The 14142-nt window shown below is 40.1% G+C and overlaps 1 protein-coding gene across 1 annotated transcript in view; it reads right to left on the reverse strand.

Annotated features, from left to right (window-relative positions):
* Positions 1 to 14142, reverse strand: part of DPYD (dihydropyrimidine dehydrogenase) — a 931708-nt gene that overhangs the window by 12779 nt on the left and 904787 nt on the right. The window contains exon 21 of the mRNA XM_069598442.1: positions 12496 to 12639. Coding sequence (XP_069454543.1) covers positions 12496 to 12639 — 144 coding nt within the window. The remainder of the gene's footprint in view (positions 1 to 12495; positions 12640 to 14142) is intronic.

The raw sequence follows: 14142 nt of genomic DNA on the forward strand, positions 1-14142 counted from the left end.
TTGCTTAATTATCCTATCAAAATAGGAAATGAGATAATTTGGTTTGTTTCTACTGAATTTATGCTGACACTTTATAATTTCTCCTTTAACTAATGTTCTCAAATCAAAAGTTCAATGATCCTTAATGAAGCTTTTCTACTTCTATCTTTTCCTCACTCTCCTTGCCACATCCACTTTTTTCTTTTCTAAAAAACCTGGTGTATTCCTGCTCAGTCGCTCATCATGTCCAACTCTTTGCTATCCAATGGGCTATAGGCCGCCAGGCTCCTCTGTCCATAGAATTTTCCAGGCAAGAATACTGGAGTGGGTTGCTGTTTTCTTCTCCAGTGGATCTTCCCAACCCAAGGATGGAACCCACATCTTCTGCATTGGCAAGTGGATTCTTGACCACTGGGAAGAATGTGGGAAGCCCAAGAGAACCCAGAGTGCCATTTATTTTTCAGCAGTGTGACAGAGCAATATCATACAAAAATACTCTCAAAAATATTGCATATAATTTATTTTTGATATATAATGTCCTCTGAGGAAGGAGATAAGGAGGGTGACTGCACAATTAGAGAAAGAGGTCTAAATTCTTTAAATTTAGAGTTTAAATTCAGTTGAACTCTGATAACAGGACTCAGGATGAATAAGGTAAACTGGGAGGGCAGAGACAAAGCATGATTCAGGAAATAAAGAAGTAGGTTAGTGGAGAAGGTGAGAGAAGCAAGAAAACCAAGAGATGGGATAGAAACTAATGGAGTGTTAGTCACTCAGTTGTGTCCAACTGTTTGTGATCCCATGAACTATAGCCTGCCAGGATCCTCTGTCCATGGGATTCTGCAGATAAGAACACTGGAGTGGGTTGCCATTCCCTTTTCCAGGTGATCTTCCTGACCCAGTAATTGATCCCAGGTCTCCTATATTGCAGGCACATTCATTACTGTCTGAGCCACTAGGGAAGCCCAAAAGCTAATGAAGATCTGGGAAATGAAGTGGGTGAGGTGAGAGGGTAGAGTGGGAGATAGACAAATGGGCATGATTTAGGTGTGGTGAAGGTTGGTTCAGTACAGATTTGTGGCCCTGATCACTGTATTCTTTTTATGTGGGTTGGTTCAGGCTTTAAAGTAGCAAGTTCTTGCCAGACACTTTATATTTAAATGCATTTGATGAGGCTAAATATAATGTGTTTTTACTGTATCCTTACCTTATTCAATTCTTGAATATTTTTTCCCTGTTCTTTTCGGTTCTGAGAGCATTCTTTATGGGGATGCTAGACAGATACACTTTCACTTTTCACTTCCGTGCATTGGAGAAAGAAATGGCAGCTCACTCCAGTGTTCTCGCCTGGAGAATCCCAGGGATGGCGGAGCTTGGTGGGCTGCCGTCTATGGGGTCGCACAGAGTTGGACACAACTGAAGCGACTTAGCAGCAGCAGCAGACAGATAATAGGAATTGAACAGTTCTGACTGTAAATTAATTATATACCATCTATTCAAAGTAATAGGTGTTTCCTCTTTCCCTTTTTTTTTTTTTTAATTAACAAACTACATTCTACAATGTTCAAGTTAGAGCTCTGACTACAGGATTGTTTTCTATTGTTGTTTCTGAATTTCCTGAAAGTAGATTCACTTAAGGTGGCATACTTGTACATTTTACCTCAGACTTCCTGGCCTAATGAACTCTAAGATGATATAGAATGGTTACTTTTCTTTAAGATTCTTTTAGCTGCCATTTTCCACAAACAGATTTTTATAAAGAGCCAGAAATAAGCCAGTGCAGTAAGTCCCTCATTTGCTTCTTTCTCTTTTGTGAGATTAAATTTCCAACAAGGCAATTCAATAATTTTTCCGATGTTTTGCCTTTAGTGGAGTGGGACTTTCATCTGAAGTCTATAAAGGCTTACATTGCTGCTCTATCTTGCCCGTCCATATTAACCATCTGGTTACGAGATCTCTGATGTAATCCCAGGATAACACTTCTGCTCTCCTTTCATACTCTCCTGCAGCTGCTTCCTCCATGCTTTACCTTCAGGTATGTGGATTTCCATGCATGTGCACATCTTTTTGACATATATTGCTTCTCCTCTAGCCCTTTGATTAGACCTATTTATTTCAAACAAGATACACCTTTCCATCATCATATTCCAGTCAAGAATCACATTTCAAAATATCCTCACAAGACTTAAGAGATGATTTTTTTACCAAAAATTCTTTTCGCGTGTTTTAAAGTTCTGTTTGACAATTTTTCATCTCCTACTTGTCTGTATGCAGACAACTGAGAATGTGAATACCTCCTGCCCATTTCTCTGGTATCTTCTGAAAATTGCTGGGGAAGTCCTCCAGTATTTTTTTTGCTCTGCCATCCCTTTTATGCTTCATAGTATATAATATGGCCTTACAGTTTTCTCTGAGTACTTTTCTCCTTCCCCTCACAACTCAGTTGAAATAATAAACCACTCGATCAGGCTGATGGGTCTCCTGCCCACAGTCTTGCCAGTCTTATGAGATGCAGTCCATCTCTTACTAGAAGCAGCAGGAAGAAGAGATGAAAACATCACTAGTGCCCCTAAACCATTCATTTTCCTTCGCAGAAATTCAAAGACGTTAGAGATACATTCCTGACTTCATAAAGAGAATGAGAATTCATTCTCATATATATCAACAGAAGTGGGAAGCATTCGGGGAACTTTATAAGTCTTGGCAGAATCTCAGATCTCTGTTATACGCTGCCTGGGAATAAAGCATGTTTCTTATTTAGCAGGGCCAAATATGCACACTGTCACTCAGTTTTCTTCAGCCAAGAGACAAAACTGCCTCCTGTTTGGCTTCTTTTCTCTAGCACAGGTGACCCTGTGGAATGTCAGGAGCTTCTTCAGAAGGTCCTGGTTCATCTTTGAGAAGACTTTTTTCTATTGCTGGAGGCCAGCTCTCTTTTGCTTACTTTATCTCATTCTTCCCCTTCAGTCTTCCAATACTGATTTGGATTACCCTCCTCTTCCTCAGAATCCTTTTCTTTCAATTTCTTTCACAAGAGTGAAAGCCACACCATATGGCAATATGTACAATAAAGGCTGTGTCACGATGAAGTAGAAGCCAAGATGTAGGGTTGGTAAAGAGGAAACTGACTGGATGCTAAGCAGACTCTAGTGAAAGTGAAGTCGCTCAGTCGTGTCCGACTTTTGAGACCCCATGGACTGTAGTCTACCAGGCTCCTCTGTCCATGGGATTTTCCAGGTAAGAGTGCTGGAGTGGGCTGCCATTTCTTTCTCTAGGGGATTGTCCCAATCCAGGGATTGAACCTGGGTCTCCCACACTGCAGACAGGCACTTTACCATCTGAGCCACCAGGGAAGCCCAGCTGACTCTAGGGCCCTAGACTATTCCTTGCTGTAGGACTGACAGTCTCTGAGACCAGTTTTTAGTTTCCAAGGATGCAAGGAGAACCTGGACACCATGTTGGCTAGCAAAGACCTCTAGCTCTTAGGGACCCCTTAGTCACTGTGTACCACTGTGTAACGCCTGGCGCTCCAGCTGAAATTCTTTGAAGTGTAATCAGTACATCCCCTTGCCCTTTCACATTATATTAAGACCAATGGAGAAAACTGGGTTATTTTCCTCATTATTACCTCTTAGTTTGGTCCTTTCTATAAATCTTATTGAACAAAAGAATGAGTTGTATTGGATTTAAGATCTCATGGTTGCAAATTATTCCAAGTATGTATTAATACTATGCTTGGCCAACATACTCTTATGCTTAAAATGCCATCTTCCTTTTTTTTTCCCCCTCCCTTTCATGAGAGACAGTAGAAGATAGTGATTAAGGGCTCAAATTCTAGAGCCAGATTTTGGAATCAAATCTTAGTTTTGACATCTTCCTAGCTGTGTGACCTCAGATAAGTTATTTAACCTCTCTGTTTATTAATTACTTAATCAGTAAACTAGGGAAAGTATGGGTACCTGATAGGGCTATAGTGAGGCTTAAATGAGTTAATTCATAGGCATGCAGAACAGTGCCTGAAACCTCATAAGTACTCAATAAATATTAGCTTTTATTATTAATTCTCTGCTTAATTAACACTAATTTATTAAACTCCATGTTAAATATCACCATCTCTGTGAAGCTTTCCACAATTACCCGAGGCAGAACTAATCCCTTTCACTCCTCTCTGTTCCCAGAGCATTTTGTACACATTTGAATGAACTGTAAATAATTTTTAACATGTGTCTTTCTCCCTTGTTAGATTATGAGCTCCACAAAGATAGATATCTTTCTTTTTAAAATTCATGTTGTATTCCCAGTTTCTAGCACAATTCCTGGATTGCAGTGAGTGCATAATAAATATACGTTGGCACTACATCTCCTCCGAGATCAGGAAAACTGTGGTGCCTTGGACTGTGTACCTTGTATGTCTCTGGAAATAGACCCAGTCCTTAGCACACTGCCAGTCACATAGCAAATACCCAATAAATATTTACTGAGTGACTGATATTGAAACTGCCTACCTCTGTAGCAGCAGACCATTACTTCTTATCTGAGGTATTTGAAAGAAAAAGAAGAACAAAAGATGAGATCTATTGAGCATGGCTTGCTTAGAAATAATATTGTCACACTCATAACCAGGGAAGATGGGGGTAGATTAGAAACTTAAACGCATGGCTGAAAAACTTGTTCAGACAAGAGGGGCTTAGTTAACTTTGTGGGGCACTGGGGCCCTCTTTATAGCAGATGGGGAATAATATACTGTGCTAGCTGAGAGGATAAACAAAGCATTGTCATGGAGTTTAAACTATTGAACAGAGGAATCTATAAAGAGGCCAGCAGAGGAGAGAACAAACAAGCTAAAATAAACAGATGGGTGGACAGAAAAAATATTAAGCATGAAAACAGATAACCCAGAGCCTCAGGAAAAAGGGAAGAATGAAAAATGGTTATGTCAAGCATGGAAGAAACTGCACAGAAAACATGGAAGTAATGATGAAGCAGCAGAGGGAGGAGCGTAGTGTGCCGGGCTAAGTGTGGTACAGTGAGACAGTAAAAGCACTGGGAAGCGGTGTCTGGTTCACACGCAGAGATAAAATGACTCTTAAAGGGAATGTGACTATTAATTTCAATGTCATCCAGAGGGAGTGGGAATTAATGGGGAATGGGCGAGGAGTTTGTATGAAAGGGACAATAACTGTGTCCCCTTACATTTGAATAGAACTATGCTTTAGGAAATGGCACCCCACTCCAGTACTCTTGCCTGGGAAATCCCATGGATGGAAGAGCCTGGTGGGCTGCAGTCCATGGGGTCACGAAGAGTCAGACACGACTGAGCAACTTCACTTTCACTTTTCACTTTCATGCACTGGAGAAGGAAACGGCAACCCACTCCATTATTCTTGCCTGGAGAATCCCAGGGACCGGAGCCTGGTGGGCCACCGTCTATGGGGTCGCACAGAGTCGGACACGACTGATGTGACTTAGCAGCAGCATGCTTTAGGTGAGGGGGCTTCCCAGGTGGCTCAGTGGTAAAGAATCCACCTGCCAGTGCTGGAGACACAAGAGCTGCAGGTTTGATCCTTTGGTCGGGAAGATGCCGGGGAGAAGGAAATGGCAACTGGTTACGATATTCTTGCCTGGAGAATCCAATGGACAGAGGAACTTCATGGACTACAGCCCATGGGGTTACAAACAGTTGGACACAACTGAGCCGCTGGGCAAACATGCTTAGTACGATACTTTCACACACATCACTTCATTTAGAACAATGGAGTTGTGGCCTTCTGACATCTAGTATGTATTCTCCCTCCTGCCAATGTCTCCCCTATCTTGTTGCAATAGCCTTCTAACTAGTCTCCCTGCTTTTGTCCTTGCCCATCTAGGGTCTCGCTCAATGCTGCAGTCAGGTGATCCTTTGAAAAACTGAGTCTGATTACATCATTCATCCTTTAAAAAAGCCTCCATAGTTTCCTGCCAAGGACTTTCCTACTTCAGAGTCTTTGCATTTTCTGTTGCTTCTGAATGGAATGTTGTACCCTCAGGGCTTATCCGCGTTTATCACTCTCTCTCTGTGAAGTGTCCTACTCATGCCATTTAACCAGGCAGGCAACCGCTGACCAACCTCTCCAGCAATTCCTTTTCTCCAAACCCTGCTGAATCTTCTCCACAGCACTGTGACCATCTGATAACAGCATGTATCCACTTGCTCATTTGTTTATTGTCTGTTCTCACTAAAATGTAGGCACCCTCAGAACTGGGCTTTTGTTTTGTTCACTACTGACTTGCTGGTGACTAGATCATTGCTGGAACATAGTGAGTGGATATTAATAGTCATTGGATGAATGACAAAATGGATGTGTGGGTATATAGGACAATTACTGCCAATTGGAAATTGAAATCTCAGTGGTTACATGTGAAAGACACAATAAAACAGTATTGGATACCTTTGCTAAGATGAGTAGCACTTTCTGACCTGTGGTCCGCGTCCTCAGACTTCCTCTTCCCCACCCCCTCCACATCACCATGTCCTTCTGGTTATTCTCTTATTTCTTTGATCACTTGATCCCATTTTCTTCCCCAGAATTTCCTATTCCCTCATAGGCTATTAGGTTAAGCAAGAAATGAAAATATATGAGAAGGTACTGTCTTGTGTCTGGCAACTGGTAGGCGGTCAGTATGTTAGTTCTTTTCTCTTTATATCCTCCAGCACAGGTCCATAATTAGCCTGAGTTCACTAACTTCAGTATGTTCAAATCTATATTTTTCATCCACATCAAAAAACTCATCAAACCTAAAAACACCAAGAAAAAAACCCTGATTCATTATCTTTTATTTTTCTTTATTTTAGTTAGTGGTACTATCAATAATCTAAGCATCTTAATCTCCTTAATTGCAACTCCTTACCATTCCTTATACCCCAGTGTATAAAAGAATCACTACGTTTTAGAAGAATTAACAGGACTTCATCAATTTCACCTCTGTGTCTGTTTCCATTACCCTATCACTGGGAATATCCCCTTTTCTTCTTAACCTTCTAGTCACTACCCAGTCGACAGTCCTTAAATGCCACTTCCTTAAAGAGGCTTTCCTCATCCCCTTCAATCTAAACTAGGTCATGCTATGAAAAAGACTGCATACATCTTGCATTTTTTCTTTACAGTGTGTACTATGAACATAATTTTATGTTTCTTTCTCTGTTCTATATGTTTCATGAGGATAGAGGCTGTGTCTGCTTTATTTTTTGTGCTATAGATGTCCAATTCTTAGCACATTGCTTGTCTCATGGTAAGTATACAATAAAGATTTCCTGAAAAATACATGAACTTCTTCAAAACTTTCAGCTTGGTTGACCTCCAGAGCTTTACACTCTTAAGCTCATTTTATTGGATATAAGGAAATGGAAAGTCACCGTAACCGGTTACCTCCTTCAACTTGTCCATTCCTAACATCATAACTAATAGCAGATAACATTTATTTAGGATATGTTTAGGTGTAGACTAAAAAGCTGTAAAAGGAAATGGCAACCCCACTCCAGTATTCTTGCCTGGAAAATTCTATGGACAGAGAAACTTGGCGGGCTACAGTTCATGGGGTCGCAGAGAGTTGGCCATGACTGAGCACATCAGCACAGACTAAAATGTACTCCACACACTACCTAATTTATAACTCCATGAGGCAGGCTCTTTTATTATGTCCATCTTACAGATTAGTTAGCTGAGGCAAGTTCATATAGCTGCTAAATGGCAGTGCCATGAGTTGAACCCAAGCAGGGTGACAGAGGGGTTTCCCAGGTGGTGCAGTGGTAAAAGAACCCACCTGCCAATGCAGGAGATGCAAGAGACACAGGTTCAGTCCCTGGGTCAGAAAGATTCCCTGAAAGAGGAAATGGCAACCCACTCCAGTATTCTTGGCAAGTCAGGGAGGAATGGAGTCCAGGTAATACACGAAGTCATCTTGGATAAAACAATGACATATCTTAAGATTGTCTACTTACTGCAATGCCATAAACATTTAATGAAATTGAATTTGGGTGTACCAGTGCCATTTTAGGAAGTAGCCCATGTTTGAAGAAAGTCACTGCAAGGAATTCTTAAGAAGCTGTTTCCTTCATTGAAATACATAGCAAAGTTTGTAAGATTTTAGCAAATTACATTAATGGGAAAATAGTTTTCTGAATTAAGCCTAGAACAACTCTGTCACACAGAGTTGTTGTGTGGTCAGTTGCTCAGTTGTGTCCAGTGCTTTGTGATCCCATGGACGGTAGCCCACAAGGCTCCTCTGTCCATGGGGTTCTCCTGGCAAGAATACTGGAGTGGGTTGCCATTTCTTCCTCCAGGGGATCTTCCTGATTCAGGGGTTGAACCCACATCTCCTGCATCTCCTGCACTGGCAGGTAGATTCTTTATCACTGACCCACCTGGGAAGCCCATATATATACACCTTTATACATAATATATATTGGAGAAGGAAATGGCAACCCACTCCAGTATTCTTGCCTGGAGAATCCCATGAACAGAAGAGCCTGGAGGGCTTCAGTCCATGGGGTCACAGAGAGTCAGACACAACTGAGTCACTGACACATACGTAATATATACCTATCCCAGGTATTGTGAAGATTAATTAAATTATTGTTCTCTTTTTGTTTTGCTTCTATATTTCCTGAAGGAATTTGTTGTTGTTTAGTTGCTAAATTGTGATCCACTCTTTGCAACCCCATGAAGTGCAGCACACTAGGCTTCCCTAGTGTTCTTCACTATCTCCCGGAGTTTGCTCAAATTCATGCCCATTGAGTCAGTGATGCCATCCAACTATCTTATCCTCTGTCACCCCCTTCTCCTGCTCTCAATCTTTCCCAGCATCAAGGTCTTTCCCAATGAGTAGGCTCTTTGCATCAGGTGGCCAAAGTATCAGAGCTTCAGCTTCAGTCCCTCCAATGAATTTTCAGGGTTGATTTCCTTCAGGATTGACTAGTTTCATCTCCTCACTGTCCAAGAGACTCTCAAGAGTCTTCTCTAGCACCACAATTTGAAAGCATCAGTTCTTCAGTGCTCAGCCTTCTTTATGGTCCAACTCTCACATCTGTACATAACTACTGGAAAAACCATAGCTTTGAGTATAAAGACCTTTGTTGGCAAAGTGATGTCTCTGCTTTATAATATGCTATCTAGGTTTGTCATAGCTTTTCTTCCAAGGAGCAAGTGTCTTTAATTTCATGGCTGTAGTCACCATCCACAGTGATTTTATAGCCAAAGAAAATAAAGTCTGTCATTGTTTCTACTTTTCCCCATTTATTTGCCATGAAGTGATAGGATTGGATGCTATGAAGGAATAGAAGACTGGAAAAAGTTACAATGCTTTTACATTGCAATTCTTTTATTTCAAATATAAATAATATTTTTCTTTTGATTCTTTTATACATACAGAAAAGATGGAGATCTTATGTTTACTTCAAACTAATTAACTAGAGAAACAGACCCACAATTTCCACTTAACCCCAAATCATATAGTAGTTACAGTCAAACATGGGGGGCAGTTGTGAAGAGCTGAAGGATCCAGCTTCTTTTTTACCATCTGTGTCCACATCATCCTTTCAGTAGCACACAAATAATTTAGAGGAAACAACTCAAGAGACTCTTTGGGGCTATTTCATTATTGAAAGTCCCAAGTATTCACTTTATTTGGAATTATGGCATTGAAGTGCTGGTAGATTTTGTGTTCAGCCACTTCCATATTTCGTTTCAGAACTCTGACTCATTTAACCCTCCCAACATCAAGTCAAAATTCCACTGGTTTTTTTTTATAGGATACACTTTTCTCTCTCATAGTTATAAGACATGTTTAAGGGTTCCAATTTGACTACTAAAGAGAGGTAACAGAGGAATTCCAGAAAACTCCTAAGAGCAAGCTTTTCAACTGATGCTTCAACCAAAAAATGGGGATGTAGGAGTAGATAGTCACTGAACAGAGAAGAACAGGTTTCAGTGAATGCAAAGCACATTCAGTGACCGTGATTTCAGAGAAAATATAGGCCTGTAATACCACACCGTTTCCTTTTGTTTTCATTATGATTGCTTTAAAATAATTCTATCTTGAGGGAGGTGGGCAGGAGTGAAGTACATGTGGCTATAAAGGGGCAAGCTGAGGGATCTTTATGCTGGTAGAAATCTTGTATCTGACTGTGGTGCACACAGGACACAAGACCCTACACAAGGGGAGAAACTGCATGAACTAAAAACACATGTATGCACACATGCAAATGAGAAGAGTACAACTGAAGAAATCTGAATAAGATCAGTAGGTTGTATCTCTGTCATTTTCCTGGTTGTGTTACTGTACTACAGTTTTACAACATGTTACATTGCCTAGAGCCAGACATCCTGGAATGTGGAGTCAAGTGGGCCTTAGAAAGCATCACTACAAACAAAGCTAGTGGAGGTGATGGAATTCCAGTTGAGCTGTTTCAAATCCTGAAAGATGATGCTGTGAAAGTGCTGCACTCAATATGCCAGCAACTTTGGAAAATTCAGCAGTGGCCACAGGACTGGAATAGGTCAGCTTTCATTCCAATCCCAAAGAAAGGCAATGCCAAAGAATGCTCAAACTACTGCACAATTGCACTCATCTCACACACTAGTAAAGTAATGCTCAAAATTCTCCAAGCCAGGCTTCAGTAATACGTGAACCGTGAACTTCCAGATGTTCAAGGTGGATTTAGAAAAGGCAGAGGAATCAGAGATCAAATTGCCAACATCTGCTGGATCATCAAAAAAGCAAGAGAGTTCCAGAAAAACATCTATTTCTGCTTTATTGACTGCCAAAGCCTTTGACTGTATGGATCACAATAAACTGTGGAAAATTCTGAAAGAGATGGGAATACCAGACCACCTGACCTGCTTCTTGAGAAACCTATATGCAGGTTAGGAAGCAACAGTTAGAACTCCACATGGAACAACAGACTGGTTCCAAATAGGAAAAGGAGTACGCCAAGGCTGTATATTGTCACCCTGCTTATTTAACTTATATGCAGAGTACATCATGAGAAATGCTGGGCTGGAAGAAACACAAGCTGGAATCAAGATTGCCGGAAGAAATATCAATAACCTCAGATATGCAGATGACACCATCCTTATGGCAGAAAGTGAAGAGGAACTAAAATCCCTCTTGATGAAAGTGAAAGAGGAGAGTGAAAAATATGGCTTAAAGCTCAACATTCAGAAAACCAAGATCATGGCATCTAGTCCCATCACTTCATGGGAAATAGATGGGGAAATAGTGGAAACAGTGTCAGACTTTATTTTTTGGGGCCCCAAAATCACTGCAGATGGTGACTGCAGCCATGAAATTAAAAGACGCTTACTCCTTGGAAGAAAAGTTATGACCAACCTAGAGAGCATATTCAAAAGCAGAGACATTACTTTGCCAACAAAGGTCCATCTAGTCAAGGCTATGGTTTTTCCAGTGGTCATGTATGGATGTGAGAGTTGGACTGTAAAGAAAGCTGAACGCCGAAGAATTGATGTTTTTGAACTGTGGTGTTGCAGAAGACTCTTGAGAGTCCCTTGGACTGCAAGGAGATCCAATCAGTCCATTCTGAAGGAGATCAACCCTGGGATTTCTTTGGAAGGAATGATGCTAAAGCTGAAGCTCCAGTACTTTGGCCACCTCATGCGAAGAGTTGACTCATTGGAAAAGACTCTGATGCTGGGAGGGATTGGGGGCAGGGGGAGAAGGGGACAACCCAGGATGAGATGGCTGGATGGTATCACTGACTCGATGGATGTGAGTCTGAGTGAACCCCGGGAGTTGGTGATGGACAGGGAGGCCTGGCCTGCTGCGATTCATGGGGTCGCAAAGAGTCGGGACACGACTGAGCGACTGAACTGAGCTGAACTGAACATTGCAGACACTACGTAAAGGGTACACAAGACCTCTCTGTATTATTTCTTACACTTGTATGTGAATCTACATCTGTTTAAAATGAAAAAGTTGAAGAAAAACAAGAGATATAATGCACACATAATTCCATCTTAATAATAATTTTTGATATTATCCAGAAAATTATTATAAAACCCAAATCTGAACAGACTTTCCCAGGCTAAACCAGAGAAAGGCTTTCTACAATATAAAGTATCATGTTGGTATTGATGGTGCATATTGATCATGCAGGGCTCCCCCAGTGGCTCAGTGGTAAAGAATCTGCTTGCAATGCAGAAAACATAGATTGAATCGCTGGGACAGGAAGATCTCCTGGAAGAGGAAATGGCAACCCACTCCAGTATACTTGTCTGGGAAATTTCATGGACAGAGGAGCCTGGTGGGCCACAGTCCATATAATGCAAAAGAGTCAAACACAGCTTAGCAACTGAGCATGCATGCATACAAAAGAGGCTATCTTGTCATCAGAGACCAAAATTTTTTAAACTTTCAATATATTTTAAAAACAAAACCAGTGATGTATTTAAGGAGGAAATAAACATAAACTAAACAGTAAAATAGACATATATATATAAACACACATAGCTTAATCTTTACCTTAACAGAAGGAATAGGTTTTTTGGGGATAAAATGGTTTCTTGCAAGTGGTGGAAAGGTCGCATTTTCTTCTTTCAGTCTAAACTTTTCCTCTGCTATGATTTTCTTGCGCTTCTCAAGATAAGGTCCAAAGCTTGGCAGTTTCTAATAGGAAAACACACAAATAACAAAGCATGTTAGTTCACAGGATAGAAAAATGTGAGAATATAAACGCATAAATATATGAACAAACAAAATGTGTGTTTGAAGACTGGTTCAGGTAAACTGCAACAAGGTCTTCATTCTTGGACCATTAGTCTTCTAGGTATTAGATTTCATTAATTATTAAAAAGAACACAATATCACAATACCTTTACCAAATATGTATGTGTTAGATATACAAATGTTAATTTAAAATACATCCCTAAAAACAGAATAAAATTCACAATGGCAAAAGCAGACCATTCACTTAAAACAATAGCTATTAGTCAGACCATTTGTTTAGTTCATATAGACAGAAGGTGAAACCTATTGATGATTTTTTTCCTCTTCATCAGGTTTTTAGCACAGTATAGACACAGCCCAGTCTCTGACAAATGCTTTTGTCAATAGCAAAGATACTTTGCCAAAGTTCTAATCTGTATCTCTATTTTATTGTGTTCAAATTCTTACTATATCTCTTTAAAGATGGTAACTAAGATTATTGATTGCAGTCTACTGGAATAGCTGAAAAACAGAATGGTAAAAATATTGATTTCTCTGTACAGAAAAGGAAAATAAACTTTATTTGCATGAAGGTGGCAAAAATAGAAACAAAAAGCAGAAGAAATATCACATTGCTTAAACTCCATCAGTATTCAAAATCACATTGTGTAGTTTTAAATCTCAAGGTTATTTAATTGTACTTTACAAAGTTCATTTAGAAAGATACCTGGGTGTCATGGAAAAATGCTAAGTGGTTTCAAGTTAACATGAATATGCCCTCCTATTATTCATTATCCTACAATTATTTCCTCTTCACTTTGTCCTTCTCTTCTAGAACCTTTGATCTTCACTTTTACTGACATATACTGCTGAGGATAGGCGCCATTGAATTCCAAATGTTTTGTGTTTGTTTGTAACCTGGAACTGCTAGGTCTCTTTTCTAAGACTGCAAAAATAACCCCCTCCCGCCTCTTCTGCAGAATAAAGCACATTTATCTAGCCGAGGAAGGCTTGGGAAACTACAGCACTCCAAGGTCATACTGATCTCTGACCTAGCAAGTACTCTGGTACAAAATTATAGTTGTTTCAAAACACTGGCCTCTACATGCCAGGTTGCATAATGCCCTAGGAAAGTGAGTTCTCTGGCCCTTTAGAGATGTCAATAGGGTAGGTAAACCAAACTTAAACTATGCTACAATTCAGCCAAACTGCAACTGGAAATTTATATTGGCAGAAAATACTCATGTGTAACTATCTGAGATTGTTACTTCCATTATCAATTTACTGTAATTATGTCAAGTCGAGCAAATAGAAACAATGTTATGAATGCCAATTTAATTTACATACAATTAAACCTGAACTATACACTTCATCTCTGCACCTTAATGCTTTCCTAAATTACTATATTTAATGATTACAGTAATATGTGAAGTGATATGATGGAGGGAGAGAATATATGAATAT

The sequence above is a fragment of the Ovis canadensis genome, chromosome 1, assembly GCF_042477335.2.
Source record: "Ovis canadensis isolate MfBH-ARS-UI-01 breed Bighorn chromosome 1, ARS-UI_OviCan_v2, whole genome shotgun sequence".
NCBI classification, from domain to species: Eukaryota; Metazoa; Chordata; class Mammalia; order Artiodactyla; family Bovidae; genus Ovis; species Ovis canadensis.